Source organism: Abramis brama (assembly GCF_963993115.1).
Source record: "Abramis brama genome assembly, chromosome: 4".
Lineage (NCBI taxonomy): Eukaryota > Metazoa > Chordata > Actinopteri > Cypriniformes > Leuciscidae > Abramis > Abramis brama.
In genome coordinates, this window is record NC_139966.1 from 53,919,828 (window position 1) to 53,934,094 (window position 14,267).

General features: G+C 36.3%; 1 protein-coding gene across 2 annotated transcripts in view; it reads left to right on the top strand.

Moving 5' to 3' along the window:
- The window catches only part of cdk17 (cyclin dependent kinase 17), a 52,075-nt gene extending 37,850 nt beyond the window's left edge, over positions 1-14,225 (top strand). The window contains exons 4-18 of one of the 2 annotated variants that reach the window (XM_084111459.1): positions 1,784-1,831; positions 2,583-2,716; positions 4,892-5,017; positions 6,855-6,911; positions 7,400-7,514; positions 7,624-7,718; positions 7,807-7,869; positions 8,018-8,141; positions 8,904-9,024; positions 9,142-9,239; positions 10,643-10,748; positions 11,107-11,149; positions 11,418-11,508; positions 11,621-11,698; positions 12,514-14,225. In XM_084111459.1, coding sequence (XP_083967585.1) covers positions 1,784-1,831; positions 2,583-2,716; positions 4,892-5,017; positions 6,855-6,911; positions 7,400-7,514; positions 7,624-7,718; positions 7,807-7,869; positions 8,018-8,141; positions 8,904-9,024; positions 9,142-9,239; positions 10,643-10,748; positions 11,107-11,149; positions 11,418-11,508; positions 11,621-11,698; positions 12,514-12,551 — 1,337 coding nt within the window. In that variant the 3' untranslated portion in view covers positions 12,552-14,225. The remainder of the gene's footprint in view (positions 1-1,783; positions 1,832-2,582; positions 2,717-4,891; positions 5,018-6,854; positions 6,912-7,399; positions 7,515-7,623; positions 7,719-7,806; positions 7,870-8,017; positions 8,142-8,903; positions 9,025-9,141; positions 9,240-10,642; positions 10,749-11,106; positions 11,150-11,417; positions 11,509-11,620; positions 11,699-12,513) is intronic. The other variant, XM_084111460.1, reaches the window with a different exon arrangement.
- The last annotated feature ends 42 nt before the right edge of the window (positions 14,226-14,267 follow it).

The window sequence follows — 14,267 nt, forward strand, 5'->3', positions numbered from 1 at the left end:
GTTATTGAATACATTAACTAATGTTTAATGTTAACAAATGAGACCTTGTTGTAAAGTGTTAACACATTTTTTTTGTGTGTTGACATTAAGATACACCCCCCCCCCCCCCAAAAAAAATAATAATAATAATATATAAATATCATATAAATTATTTGTTATTTTATTGTTTCATTTTATTTTCTGAATAAATTAAATTTAGTATAGTAAATATTACTTTGACATATACTAACATTTGTTCTTAATTTCTCACTTTTGATCAAACTGCAATAATGAGTATTAATGGGGATAATGTGCTCAATTCTCATTGCTTCATGCAAACTGCATTTATTTTGTATCATCTTACTTTTGCAGTGAAATATAAATATTCCAGACATTTTTCCACAAGACTCACCTCTCTCCCTCTCGTCTGAAGATATCAGAGCAGAGAGACAGCAGACAGCTGTGTGCCATAATGGATGGCCCTCAGGTTAGGTACTTTTACTGCCACGGCCAGATAAAAGAGCGGGCCGATATGTCACCCTTGGGGGACGCCGTCTTATGAGGCGAGGGCGGAGGGGGCCGTGAGCCAGCAAACAGCCTGCCATAAAACTACAGAGCCACGACCGCACCTTTACACTCTTTTTCTAGTTTCCAGCTCTCTTTTATGCGGGAAAATAATCTCTTTCCTTCCGGAACAGCTTTTATTTTCCATTGCTTTTAGTCCGCTCCTTTTCCAGGTACTAGAAGACTGCATGTACATGTTGACTGGATGGGATCCTTAATTCCTGGCTGCTTGTTTTCAATTTGTGTGTGTGTGTGTGTGTGTGTGTGTGTGTGTGTGTGTGTGTGTGTGTGTGTGTGTGTGTGTGTTTGTTTTATATTTTTAAACCCCCGATTACATCATGATTTGGCCCCTAGGTCAGCTCAGATAAGCTGGATCATGCTTTTATGTAATAGAGAAGAGAGGAGGACATAGTTCATACTCACTCACTGTATAAACAAAAAGCACATGGAACAGCACATATCTCTTCACAGTTTCCTTGTTTTCTGGATAATCCATGTCTTTCTCTGGAATCAGGCCATAGGTGATGTGAATAGAGCATGTGTGTTCATGTCAGGTTTGACTCGTTTTCATGAATATGAAGAACTGCTGGAGAGTTATTGACAGACGTGCAGCCTAATGTGCTGTGTGTGTGTGTGTATTCCGCTTTATACAGGTGTGTGTGTGTGTTTAAAGGGAAAGAGGATGAATAAGGTCTTTCACTGAAATAGAGGAATCACATGTTGCTTTTTCAACCCACACACACACACACACATTAGGTTGATTCCTGAATCACTAGATAATATTCTACGTAGAATGCAAGATTAGTGTGTCCCAAATCATATTATGCTAAAAATAGTATGCCAAATGTATTTTTTTTTTGTTGAGCTGATTATTAACCGTAAGATAATGTAATAGTAATGCCTGTAAAGTGTGTCTGGGGCCTAAAATCAGTCATCAGCAACATTTGCCTTTTCAAGATGGCTGTTTTGTGTCAAAAGGGCTAAAAATAAATAAAAATAATTCAAAGGTTTCAGTGTTATTGTTTTGATGACTTTTTGTGACTCATTTGGATTAAGAAACCAATTGGTAAAAAAAAAAAAAAAGAGTAATTAATTAAATTTAATTAAAAATCATATTTAAAGGCACAGTATGTAAGTTTTGCCGCTAGAGGTCGTTTATTCAAAACAATAACAAATACGTAGCTTGATGGCGCTGTGAATGAGCGTGGAATCATGGGAGGTGTCGTCTTTACCTCCACAGCCGATGGAAAGCAGTCTGATGGGACTCAGGCAGAAATCATGTTCATGGGTGAGCTAATTTATTAAAGTTTATTAACGTTACTGTGGTATGAAGCAGGACGGGGCCGAGAGCCCAGGACATTTTACATTGCTGTTATTATTATGCACATATATGCCGCAGTCAGCCGGATAAAATAGCTGAATTTAAACATTGGTGTAAACATTTGGGATAATGTAAGTACAAAAGTCAACAAAACATAACTTTGTTCTAGTGTTTTTTGGCAATTTTTATTTAAAAATCTTACATATTGTGCCTTTAACTCAATTTTCAAACTTGAATTAAACCATTTTAAGTATTAAAAATATCCGTTAATGTCCAATTTAAATAGCCATTTAATTATTTACTTTACAATAAGGTCTCATTTGTTAACATGAGTTAATGTATGAACTAACAACACTTATTCATCTGTTAATGTTAGTTAGAAATCCAGTTGTTCAGTGTTTGTTCATGTTAGTTAATAGTGCATTGACTAATGTTAACAAATACATCTTTTGATTTTAAAAATGAATTAGTAAATGTTGAACTTTAAGATTAATAAATGCTTTAGAAGTAGTTCATGTTAACTAATGTTAACAAATAAAACCTAAAACTTAATAATAGTTATTATTATTGTTGTCTGATTTTTATGATATATATGTATATGCTAATAAAACCTCCCATAACTCTATAACTTTCCCATAACTCCGTCAGAGCAGCAGCAGATCTCGCACACATATACATCACACGTTTTCATTTGTAACCTCCTCTTCCTCTCTCCCAGACATTGTTCATGAGAATCTGAAGATGGGTTCGGATGGAGAGAGCGATCAGGCCTCAGGGACGTCCTCGGACGAAGTGCAGTCGCCCACCGGCGTGTGTCTCCGCAACAGAAATCATCGGCGCATATCCATGGAGGTAAGACAGAACATAAATGAATCGGCAGCACAAACCTGTTATTCACAGGACTCTGCGTGCGTTACCCTGAAAGCTTCAGACTGGGTGATGTGTCACTACTAAGAGCTTTATTTTTGGCCTTGAGTAGGTGGAGGGATTCCTCTGTTGTGCTTTTTTTTTCTTCTCTCGTTCCCTCTCTCATCCTTTTCTATATTTCTCTCACACCCTGTTAGTCGGCTTTTCTGCTCCTCTTCCTCCGCAATGATTCTTTAATGAGATGATCTAAAGAAATCTGGAGGTTTTGTGGGCAGTTGCAGATGGTATAAGAGGAACTTCTGCATGTTTGAAAGCTCTCAGGTGAAGATGTGAGATCTTAGCCCAGACATGACACGGTAAAACAAGTTGGTGTCTTAACCAGCCACAACAAGTAACAGGATACTTTGTTCTTTTGGTCAGAATGGTTTGGTTTCTTTTTCTAGGCTAAAGCACTAGGTAGACACGCCCCCTGTGAAATCTCATTGGTCCAAAATCTCCTCATTACCATGCTGGCTGTGATTGATGCATCGTGTGGCATTTTCACTTTGTGAGGACTGATGAAAATCCCCTGAAACAGGCGTCGCATTTGCGACTGAATTTCAAATCACATGCGTCTGTGTCTGTCTGGTGATGTTTGATATTAAATACTGGCTTCCCCTTTTACCACACACATGGATCTGAAAGGAATGGATTCTGCCTCTCTTTTTCTCACTCCCTCTTTCCTTTCTTTATCATTCCCAGTCTCTGTTCTCTTCTCTGCAGTACAATGTTAAAAAGAGGGTTTGAAAACCACTGTTAGAGGATTTTGAAATAGAAAAACGTCTCTTTTCTATCATGATTAACATGAATACATCAAGACATTCACGTCACACTCTTGCTACATGTACAGCATTTAAAGCTGCTTCTTCTGGGGTTTTAATGGCAAACCTCAGTTTGAACTAGTTATTTAACCATGTGTTCCTCACTCGGTCTCCGGGGTCACGTTGCCCCCTGCTGTATGAATTGGGTTACTGCGACTAAATGCACATTATTAGACAAATGTCAGATATTTTTTAACGATGTTGTGTATATAAACTGGTGAATCTCATTAAGAGGTGTTCAGGTCATATTTTACAGGTACATAAATAAAGAAAATAGTCTACTATTATGGCTTATACGATTTTCATGCATTTGAGCTCCTTTTATTCCCAAAAGCTCATTACTGTAACATGGGAAAAAGATAATATACATATATAAAAATGATAATAAACATCAATAATATTTATTATAAACAAGTAATTTTAAAAATATAAATTTGAAGTATTTAATGTCGTGATAGCATTTGTTATACTGCCTTTTATTAAAATGACGGTATTACGTAATTAGTATTTATTTAATTAGTTACACATAATTTACTGTTATTACTATAGTAAATACATGCAACATGCATGTAAATAGAGCTACAAAAACATATGCATACAAGTTTGAACAATTTTCTTTGTCATTTCCCCTTAATACTCATGTAATTATTTAACATGTAATTTATATACTTAATTATTTTTTTGTTTGTGATTTTCATTATTCTCAAAATCATTGATTCTCATTATGATGACAGTTTTGAAAATCATCCTGTCTAGAGACTATAAATAGCTCAAATTGTTTTATTTTGCATTGCAGTAATAAGAATCGAGGGGGAAATATTCATCATTTAAGATTAATGTTATTAAAAATAATGCAAAAATAATATTATGTGTTTCTTTTGATTTTGGGGTGAAGTGATTCACCCCTTCTTCAACCTGTACTAGTACACAAGTATTGGACTGATGTGCTGCCCAATGACACTTTCATGCTGCACGTGTCTATATAAGTAGCCTGTGGGTGGAGAAAACGATACGTGAGAGAGATGTAAATGGAGGAGATTCAAAGCGTGATGGAGGGTTATTTATGGAAGATGCTAATGCTTTGGTTTGAGAACGGCTGTAGGAAGTCACGCTATCTTATTTAAAACACACACACACGCACACACAATGCTTTCAGACGAGAGATGCACATACCAAATGAAAATTGGTCACCAAGCATACATTTTTAATCTGATTCCTACTTTGATATGAACCCAGCTAATTTTGTCCCTTGCGACTGACTTGTGTGTGTGTGTGTGTGTGTGTGTGTGTGATTTTTCAGGACCTGAATAAACGCTTGTCTTTGCCTGCTGATATCCGGATTCCTGACGGTTACCTGGAAAAGCTGCAGTTGAGCAGTCCGCCGTTCGACCAACCCCTCAGCCGGCGATCACGCAGAGCTTCGCTGGTGAGTTTGAGCGCATAAACCCTTAGGTCATCTTTATAATGGTTTAACAACATTAACACGTAATGTCATTTTTGCTCCCTACTAATCTCTAGTATGTTTTTGTGCTTTGTCTGAACCACATACACATGCAAACCTCCTCATTTCATCTCAGAAGCAAATTAATTATCGTATCTTAGGTTTCGCAATATGTCGTGAATCTCTTTGTGGGGCAGATCAGGAGTAGAGCATGATGGGACATCTATCTAGCAACCACACTGCATAGAAGCACATTAGTTTTCTCATTTGACATGAATGGTTGTGAGATCATGGTGCTCAAGATTAATAAACCTTATTGTTTCAAACACAATGTGGGATTATGTAGATGATTCAGTCTGGCCGGGTTAAAACTATTACATGGCTGTCAAACAGTAAGCCATTGTCACGCTGAGAGATATGGGCTTAAACATTGAGAAAGTTCTGAGTGACTCTAATGCTGTGTTTTAGATGGACGGTTCATCTGAAAATGATAATTCTGTCAGCATTTACTCATCCTCATGTCATACAAAACTAGTTTGACATTCTTTCTTCTGTGGAACACAACAGGAGATGTTTTGAACAATGTGTAAGATCTAGTTTTAGTCATCAATGCAATCTATCCATCTATCGTTCTATTGTTCTGTCATACTATCTATCGTTCTGTTGATCTATTATGAAGTCCATAAGGCTTTTGCACTACATTACGAGTCTTCTGAAGCTGTACGATAACTTTTGTGCGTCACGATTGGTTGCAAAATGTGATCTGATCAAATGAGATCATAGAATAAGAGTTTATACACTGTAAAAAATAAAAAGTTGCTGCCTTAAATTAAGTACAATCAACTTTTATGTTTAAGTCCTTTCAACTTAAATTACATTAAACTGACTTTTTTATTTATTTGTTTAATCTACTATAACAAAAAAAAGTTTAAATTGCTTAATTTTGGTGAGTTAACATTTTGGTGAGCTAAAGCAATTTAAAACCATATGTTGTCAATTTATTGATCATATAATTTTTTACAGTGCACAAAACTATCATATACATGCTTTATAAATCTTACTGAAATATATTGCACAAACCATATGGGCTACTTTTAAAGTGAATTTTTTTTTTTATAAAAACAATCTCATTGTACATACTTTATTGTATGCAAAATACAATTTTGAAGAACTTTAATATTCCATAGATGGAAAAAGTCAAATGAATTTGAAATGACATGAGGGTAAGTAAAATAATTTTTTGTTTGAGCTGCTCTTTTAAGAGTAAAAGGTTACATCTGAAGAATATTAAGCTGAAGTTAATGAGTACTCCGTCCACAGCAAGCTTTTCAAAACAACATGGACTGCTGCAGATAAACCCGGCCCGTCGACGAGAAACCCAGTGTGTCGCTACGAACATTGTGTCGTACTCTCAGTTGAGCACAAAGACACATACCATGTTCTTTGTTAGTAGGCTGCATGCATTGGGGGTTTTGCATGTGAAAAGCCCCCTGCTTTAGCGTCTGGGTTTACTTGGCATCCATTGTTCTTAGCTGTCATCCGTCTATGTCGTCCTCACCTCCAACTCTCCATGTGTGTAAAGTAGAGGGGGTTCATGTTGTTGTTCTGGTGCCCCCTGGTGCCCGTGGGAGTCTGAATAGTGTGTGTGTGTGTGTGATTAATGGCTTTGTCTGGGAAATGATTTTGGCTGCAGATATCAGAGATGGCGAGCAACACTCCAGACTCATGTTTCTCACTGATAAGGTCCGTTGAACATGCAGGCTGTTCGGTATTAACCAGATCTCATTAATGAAGCAATCTCTCTCTTTTTTTTTTTTAATAGTCAGAAATCGGCTTTGGGAAACTGGAGACCTACATCAAACTGGACAAGTTGGGAGAGGTACAGTTTCATTATTTCACCCTCATCAGCTGTCAGAAATGGTCATTTAAAAGTGCAATAATTGATAATTATATAACCAAACGTGTTCATCATAAGTGGGTTATTGAGATGACAGTCTTCATATCATCAAAGTTCGGTACACTTTATTTTACAGTGTCCTTGTTCCACATTACATGTACTTACTATAGTAATAACAGTAAATTATTCATAATTACATGCAATTGACCCTAATCCAAAACCTAACCCTAAAGTAAGTACAAGTTATTAATTAATATTACTCAGTACTTAAATGTTTAATTACACTGTAACAAGGACTCCTTAACATTAGGTGCATTTCAAAGTACTATTTGTTTCTTTTGTTAGTTGTAGAGTAAGGACATAATTATTGGTTGTAAATTATTAATCTGTTAACTACATCCCTAGTGTAAAACCAAAACCTAGTGTAGAACGTACATTGAAATCTAATCATTGCTGTAATTGTATTATAGGGGACGTATGCCACCGTTTTCAAGGGGCGAAGCAAATTGACGGACAACCTGGTAGCCTTGAAGGAGATCCGGTTGGAGCATGAGGAGGGCGCTCCATGCACAGCTATTAGAGAGGGTGAGGAATCTCTCTCTTTATCTCTCTCTCTTTCTTAATCTCTCTCTCTCTTTCTCTAAGATACTAATGTTGATATTGCTCTGATCTATCGTGCAATTTTCTGTTTCAGTGTCATTATTGAAGGATTTAAAGCACGCCAACATCGTCACACTTCATGATATTGTCCACACGGACAAATCCCTCACTCTTGTTTTTGAGTATCTGGTGAGCGAATGTTTGTTGCTGTGTGCCATTCTGTTCCACTTGCTTCTCGTTCTGTTTATTCATTTGTTTTCCGATGGCTTTCCTGTAGGATAAAGATCTGAAGCAGTACATGGACGATTGTGGAAACATCATGAGTATGCACAACGTCAAGGTCTGTCCTATGTCTGTTTGCTGTTATCAAGCCATTTGTTTTGCACCATATGGATTTAACAAAACAAACTGTTGTGTATTAGTGCAATGCAACACAATATGAAATTGTGTTTGTGGTCTTCTAACCTGTAGTCCATGTGTGGTTCTAGATCTTCCTGTTCCAGATCTTGCGAGGGCTGGCGTACTGCCACAAACGCAAGGTTCTGCACCGGGACCTGAAACCACAGAACCTGCTCATCAATGAGAGGGGTGAACTCAAACTGGCGGACTTTGGTATGTGTAGCACAGTGCTATCAAATAAATTAAAATTTAAATGTCTCTTGTCCCCTCCTGTATGCTTCAGGAATTTCAATGACTGCGCTAAAATATTCAGTTGAATATGTACAAAATTCGTATACATTTAAAATTATTACACCTATATACTTTTTTTCAAATGTATATTACATGTATATTATATACATGTTATATTATATATATTACAATTAAATAAATTTGCATGATGTTAGTGTATACACACACACAAACACACACACACACATATATATATATGTGTGTGTATGTATATGTATGTATGTATACATGTGTGTGTGATACAAAAAATATATGCATACATACATTTTAATTTAATATATAGTAATAAAAAAAATATATATACATATATACATACATACACACACACACACACACACACACACTAAATGTAATAAACTAAATGTAATATAGATTTTTTTTAACTTGTACAATTATTTAAGATATATTTATTGGTAAAGTTTATATATTTGCATATTATTTGTTATATATGTATATGTATGTGTATGTATATGTATATGTATATATATATGTGTATGTATATGTATGTAATGTGTATATATATATATATATATGTAGGTGTATATGTATGTATATATGTGTGTGTGTGTATATATATATGTATATATATAGATATATATATAGATATATATATATATATATATATACAACATTTAGATTTAAGTAAAATATTATTTATCGTTCTTTGTTTGTGTGTATTTGTAGGTCTAGCACGAGCCAAGTCTGTTCCCACAAAGACGTACTCTAATGAGGTGGTGACCTTATGGTACAGACCTCCTGATGTACTTCTGGGATCCTCAGAGTATTCCACACAGATCGATATGTGGTGGGTAGTGTGTGTGTGTGTGTGTGTTTCAGTGCTCATTTACATTCATCATTTACATTCAGTCTTCTCCAGCAGACGGTTGCTCTGTCTTATCCTCTCTCTTGATCTCTGTCTCAGGGGTGTTGGATGTATATTTTATGAAATGGCTGCAGGTCGGCCGCTGTTCCCAGGATCCACCGTTGAAGACGAGCTGCATCTAATCTTCAGATTACTTGGTAAGCAGAAACACACACACTCATGCTCACATCCAGCTCTCCAACTAAATGATTCAATTCAGAGCCTGTGTGATGAAACGCACACTTCAACTCCAGACATTACGACACTAAACACACACACACACACACACACACACACACACACACACACACACACACACACTCTCACTCACCAGACGTGTCAGTGCTGAGACTCAGAAGTGCTTCTCACCAGCTTTAAAAACAAACTGCAACCATCTGAGCTGCCATGCTTCTTATCCACACACACACACACACTATTGCATGGAAACTGTGAGATCACATGGTAGGTTACCTCAGTTCAGCTGAAATACTGTCCGGCTGACTCTCACCTGATGCGTTCCACTGCTCATCTTGGTGTGGAAATAGAAGTTTTTAACAGCCATATATCTTTTTTTTTATTTAAATATAGTTTTCAAAACTATAGTTTTTAAATGTAGCTCGAGTAGAGCATGGCTCTAGCAATACCATAGTTATTTGTTTGATTTAATTTACAGGCTTCCCACTGTCTAGAAATATCAGCAGTGTTATTTGTTTTTATTCTATTTTTTTAAATAGTTTTATTAATGTTTTAAATTAGCTTTTATTTTTATATTTTTATTTTCCATGTTAATTTTAGTTTCATTTTTAGTAAAGTTATGATGTGCTTTTGTCATTTTATTAGTTTTTCTTCTTTAATTTATTTTTATTTCAGTTTTAGTTTTTTTTTAGTTTTTAGTTATTTTCAGTTGATAATTTTAGTGCTTCAGCTTAAACTTATTTCAGTTTATTGCCAATGCAACATTTCTAATTTTTTCAACTAATATTTATATTTTATTTTATTTAAACTTCTTTTCAATTAAAATAAATGGTTTTAATAGTTTTAATGTTAGTTACAACGACAATAACCCTAGTTTTCAGTCCTCCTGGAAAAGTAATAATTAATTTTCCCCATTATCCCAGATCTCTTTTGCTAGAGATTAGCTCTTTGCAATATCTATAAAATGATATTTTTCATATAAATCCTTCATATAAAAGTATATACAAGTAATGTAAAATCCAAAATGTATCTTCAGCAACAGTGAATTGGTATGGATGCACAATATCAGTGATCATATTATTGTCCAATAAATATATGTATAATTTATATAATAAATTCACTCACCCCCACTTGCGCTCACTCTCAAACACACACACACACACACATATATACGCTCACACACGCACTCACACTCATTCACTTACTCAGACACACACACTAACTTTTTTGGCTATCATATCAAATATTGGCCATAGCAACATAAATAGCAGTTCTGTTTAGAAAGTGTTAACCATGTTTTTCAAGTAGTGCTAAAATGCAGGCAAGGTCTAAATTAAAAAGTGTTGTTCTGGCTTTGTGTGATCAGGTACACCTACAGAGGACAGCTGGCCCGGCATCTCATCCATCGAAGAGTTCAAATCCTACAACTTCCCCAAATACAAGCCTCAGCCCTTCATCAATCATGCACCCAGGTACCTGCATCGTGTGTGTGTGTGTGTGTACAGGTGCTGCGTTGCCGTTTCATACGGTGTTTGTGTTACGAGTTTGTGTACTCAGTGACTGTGCTGTGGCTTCAGTGTGTTTGTCTTGCCACACAGAGCAAATGACCATGACCTCAAAGCCTGTGTGTGAGTGTGCCGACGCTGCTGTGGGAAAGTTTGTGTATGTTCTGGTGTATGTTAGAAATCCGTGTGCGTGCCAGTAAAGCAGGATTTCCTCTGGAATTTCTGAGGCCGCGTGCTTCCTTCCTTTCGTTTGCCAGTCTGATTTGTCAACCTGGCGATGGTCACATCTCTTTCTCTCTCTCTCTCTCTCCCTTCCCATCTACAGGTTGGATACTGAAGGAATAGAGTTGTTATTGTCCTTTCTAAGGGTAAGAATGTGCCAGAACTATGGATTGCATTAAATATAGGCCTACACTTATATCAAACAATTATAAGGCTCAGTGACTTAAAAATAATTCAGAGCTATTAATTGTTTAATATTTGTATTAACAGTAGTAACAATAATATTTATTTTGCACACAAATTTAACTACTTTTTAAAAGGTTTTTCCTTTATCTTGGATGCTGTTAATACAATAAACAACCCTTTATCAGTCTGACAGAGCCATCCTCATTTATTTTTATGTTTTCTCCATAGTATGAGTCCAAGAAGAGGATCTCTGCAGATGAATCCATGAAACAACCATACTTCAAGAGTCTGGGCATGCGTGTGCAAACACTGCAAGAGAGTGAGTGCCCTTACACACACACACACACACACACACTGCTCATGTACCACTGCATGATCACACACTGCTCACTCACATGTCCTCATTCTCATGATGTGCTGTGGTTCTGCAGACATATCTATATTTACACTGAAGGAAGTGCAGCTTCAGAGGGACCCCGGCTACCGGAACTCCTCGTACCCAGAGACAGGTGTGTGTTTGCTTTCATCAGTGCTCTGCATACATATTCAGAAACTCTTTATTCTGTTATAGTGGTCAACCAGTATGGGTAACACTACACTAAGTAGTTTCTGGAACTGACACTAGGGTGCACTGTTCGTAATAGACCAATAGATATTGACCAGGTCAATTAGTGGGGATGATTTTGGGCGATTATTTTCAAATTTGCGATTAACTGATACCTGTGCCTCTTGCAGTTAAGCTATAACTATTGTATAAAATAAAATATATATATTTTTTTTTACAAAGAATTCTCAAAATGCTTTAAATTTCTTTATTTATAGTTTTATTTAATATTTTTTATTAATTTTATTAAATGAATTATTTAAATGTATAACATTTATTTATATATATTATATATAATATTTTTTTTATTAAATTTATTAAATGAATTATTTAAATGTATAACATGTATTTTTTTATATATATATATATATATATATATATATATATATATATATATATATATATATATATACATATATATTAATTATACACGTGTGTGTAATGCAGAATTTAAATCACTTTTTAAATAATATTTTTATAAATAATTGTATAACTATTTATTTATGCATGTTATTTTAGAATTATTTTGTAGATATGATTTTTTTAGATATGAAAAATATTTTAGATCTCATCTAAAAAAAAAAAAAAAACATGTTATATATAATGCTGTGGGTGTAACTATATAAAAAAATTTAATTACTAATTTTTTTTATTTTTTATTAATTTGTAACTTTGTACATTTTGTTCTTCATTCTCTTCTTTCTGTCTCTCCCCTCACAGGAAACAGCAAGAACAGACGGCAGAGCATGCTGTTTTAAGCTGCGTTCCCTTACACTCTTGCCCATCACAAACACACACTCTCACACAAGCACACACACAAACAAACACACACACACACTGGACGGACCAGGTCGATGGCTCTTATTCCGTGACTGTGTTGTATAGACTAACTGACTAGTCCCCCTTGCTCTCTGAGAGAGGGTGTTTGTTGCGTGTGCATGCGTGGTGAAGGGGAATGGGCTGAACCCGCTGCCCCCCCCCCCCCATACCCCCACCCCCCCAGTGTCCCGCCTCCAGCATGCAGCCTTGAGCCAGAACACCCATCGGCCCCTCGTCTGGACGCCTTCCCCCGTGTGACGCTTAGGGTGTGTGAACATGTATATATTTATTGATGGAGGAGTTGTTTTGCTGCTAATTGACTACTGTCTCTTCGTAACTTCCTCACTCTCGTGCGACCCTCCTGGTTGTCTCGGACCCATCAGTCCCACGTCAATACTTTTTTTTTTCTTTTTTTTTTAAGAACGATTCAAATTCTGTTTGAATGTTGATATCGCAGCTGTCAGTTTGTTGTTATGTTGGTTTTACAGAGGTGGAATGCGTGTTTCGAATTTACTTTTCGATTTTCCTTGGCATGCCGATTTCACTTCAAGACAAAACCGAACGTCCTGAAAAAACCTTTCCTTCCCAAATATTCATTCCTCAAGTTTTAAAGCATCATTTCAAGAAAAAAAAAGAGTGGATCTGTTCCTCAAAGGCCGCGTCCTGTGAACGGCCTGCTCAATCAGGGACCATCTCAACCAGGTGGGCTTCAGAAAGCTGCAAAACGAGGGCGGAAAAAGCAAACACTGGACCAGCAGGAACTTTGTGACCTCACCATTTTGAACTGAGAACCAACTTTCCCCTCTTTTGCATTCATCCATTCGTTCATTCACAGTGATAACTTCCTGTCGGAACTGAAGTTGCTCGTCTGTCAGATTTCTTTCTTTTACAGTCGGAGCTCCTGATGCATCATCAAAACCAGTTGCAAATGACTTTCTCCTATTAATAGAGCTCCTCTGTAGCTTCCGAGTGTGTGCAACGCTTGTGAAAGAGCGAGACAGTGTGAGTGTATGTGTGAATATGGAGATCAGTAACTGTACAGAGCCCATTGCTCCATGCAAGTGATGGCTATGAAGATGAGCTAGTTTCATTAACAGTATTAAGAGATTTTTTTAAATGTTACATATTGACTCTTCTGTGAATTATGGTATCTTAAAAGTGGCATGTTGGAGTCCGACTGTCCCACATGTGTGCTTGATTTTATTCAGAAGAGAAAGATATTGTGTGTATAAAAAGAAAAAGTAACAACAACACGAAAAAAAAACTTTTTGACAGCAGCGTTGGACCAATGTTTCTTTTCCCAGCATTTATAAACATGAAGAACCCAGAAGATATCAGATTTTAAATGACTGTTTTGAATTTTTTCTGAACTGACAGATGTTAATTAATATTGTAAAACCGGAGTCGATTGTTTCTGGAGAATGCGTGCGCGAGTGTGTGTGTGTGTGTGTGTGTGTGTACGTGACGCATGGAATGCGTGTTGTCCTGTAAGCTCCGCCTCCGACACTCTCAGAACACCTGCTGTCGGCTGAATTGACCGTTTAACTCTTTGTACTGCAGATATTTATTTCTCTTAATCAGTGAAGTAAACATGGTCTGTTTCTTACAGCGAACTCTCTGTCGTCTGTTTATTACATTTGTGTTTGTGTGTGTTT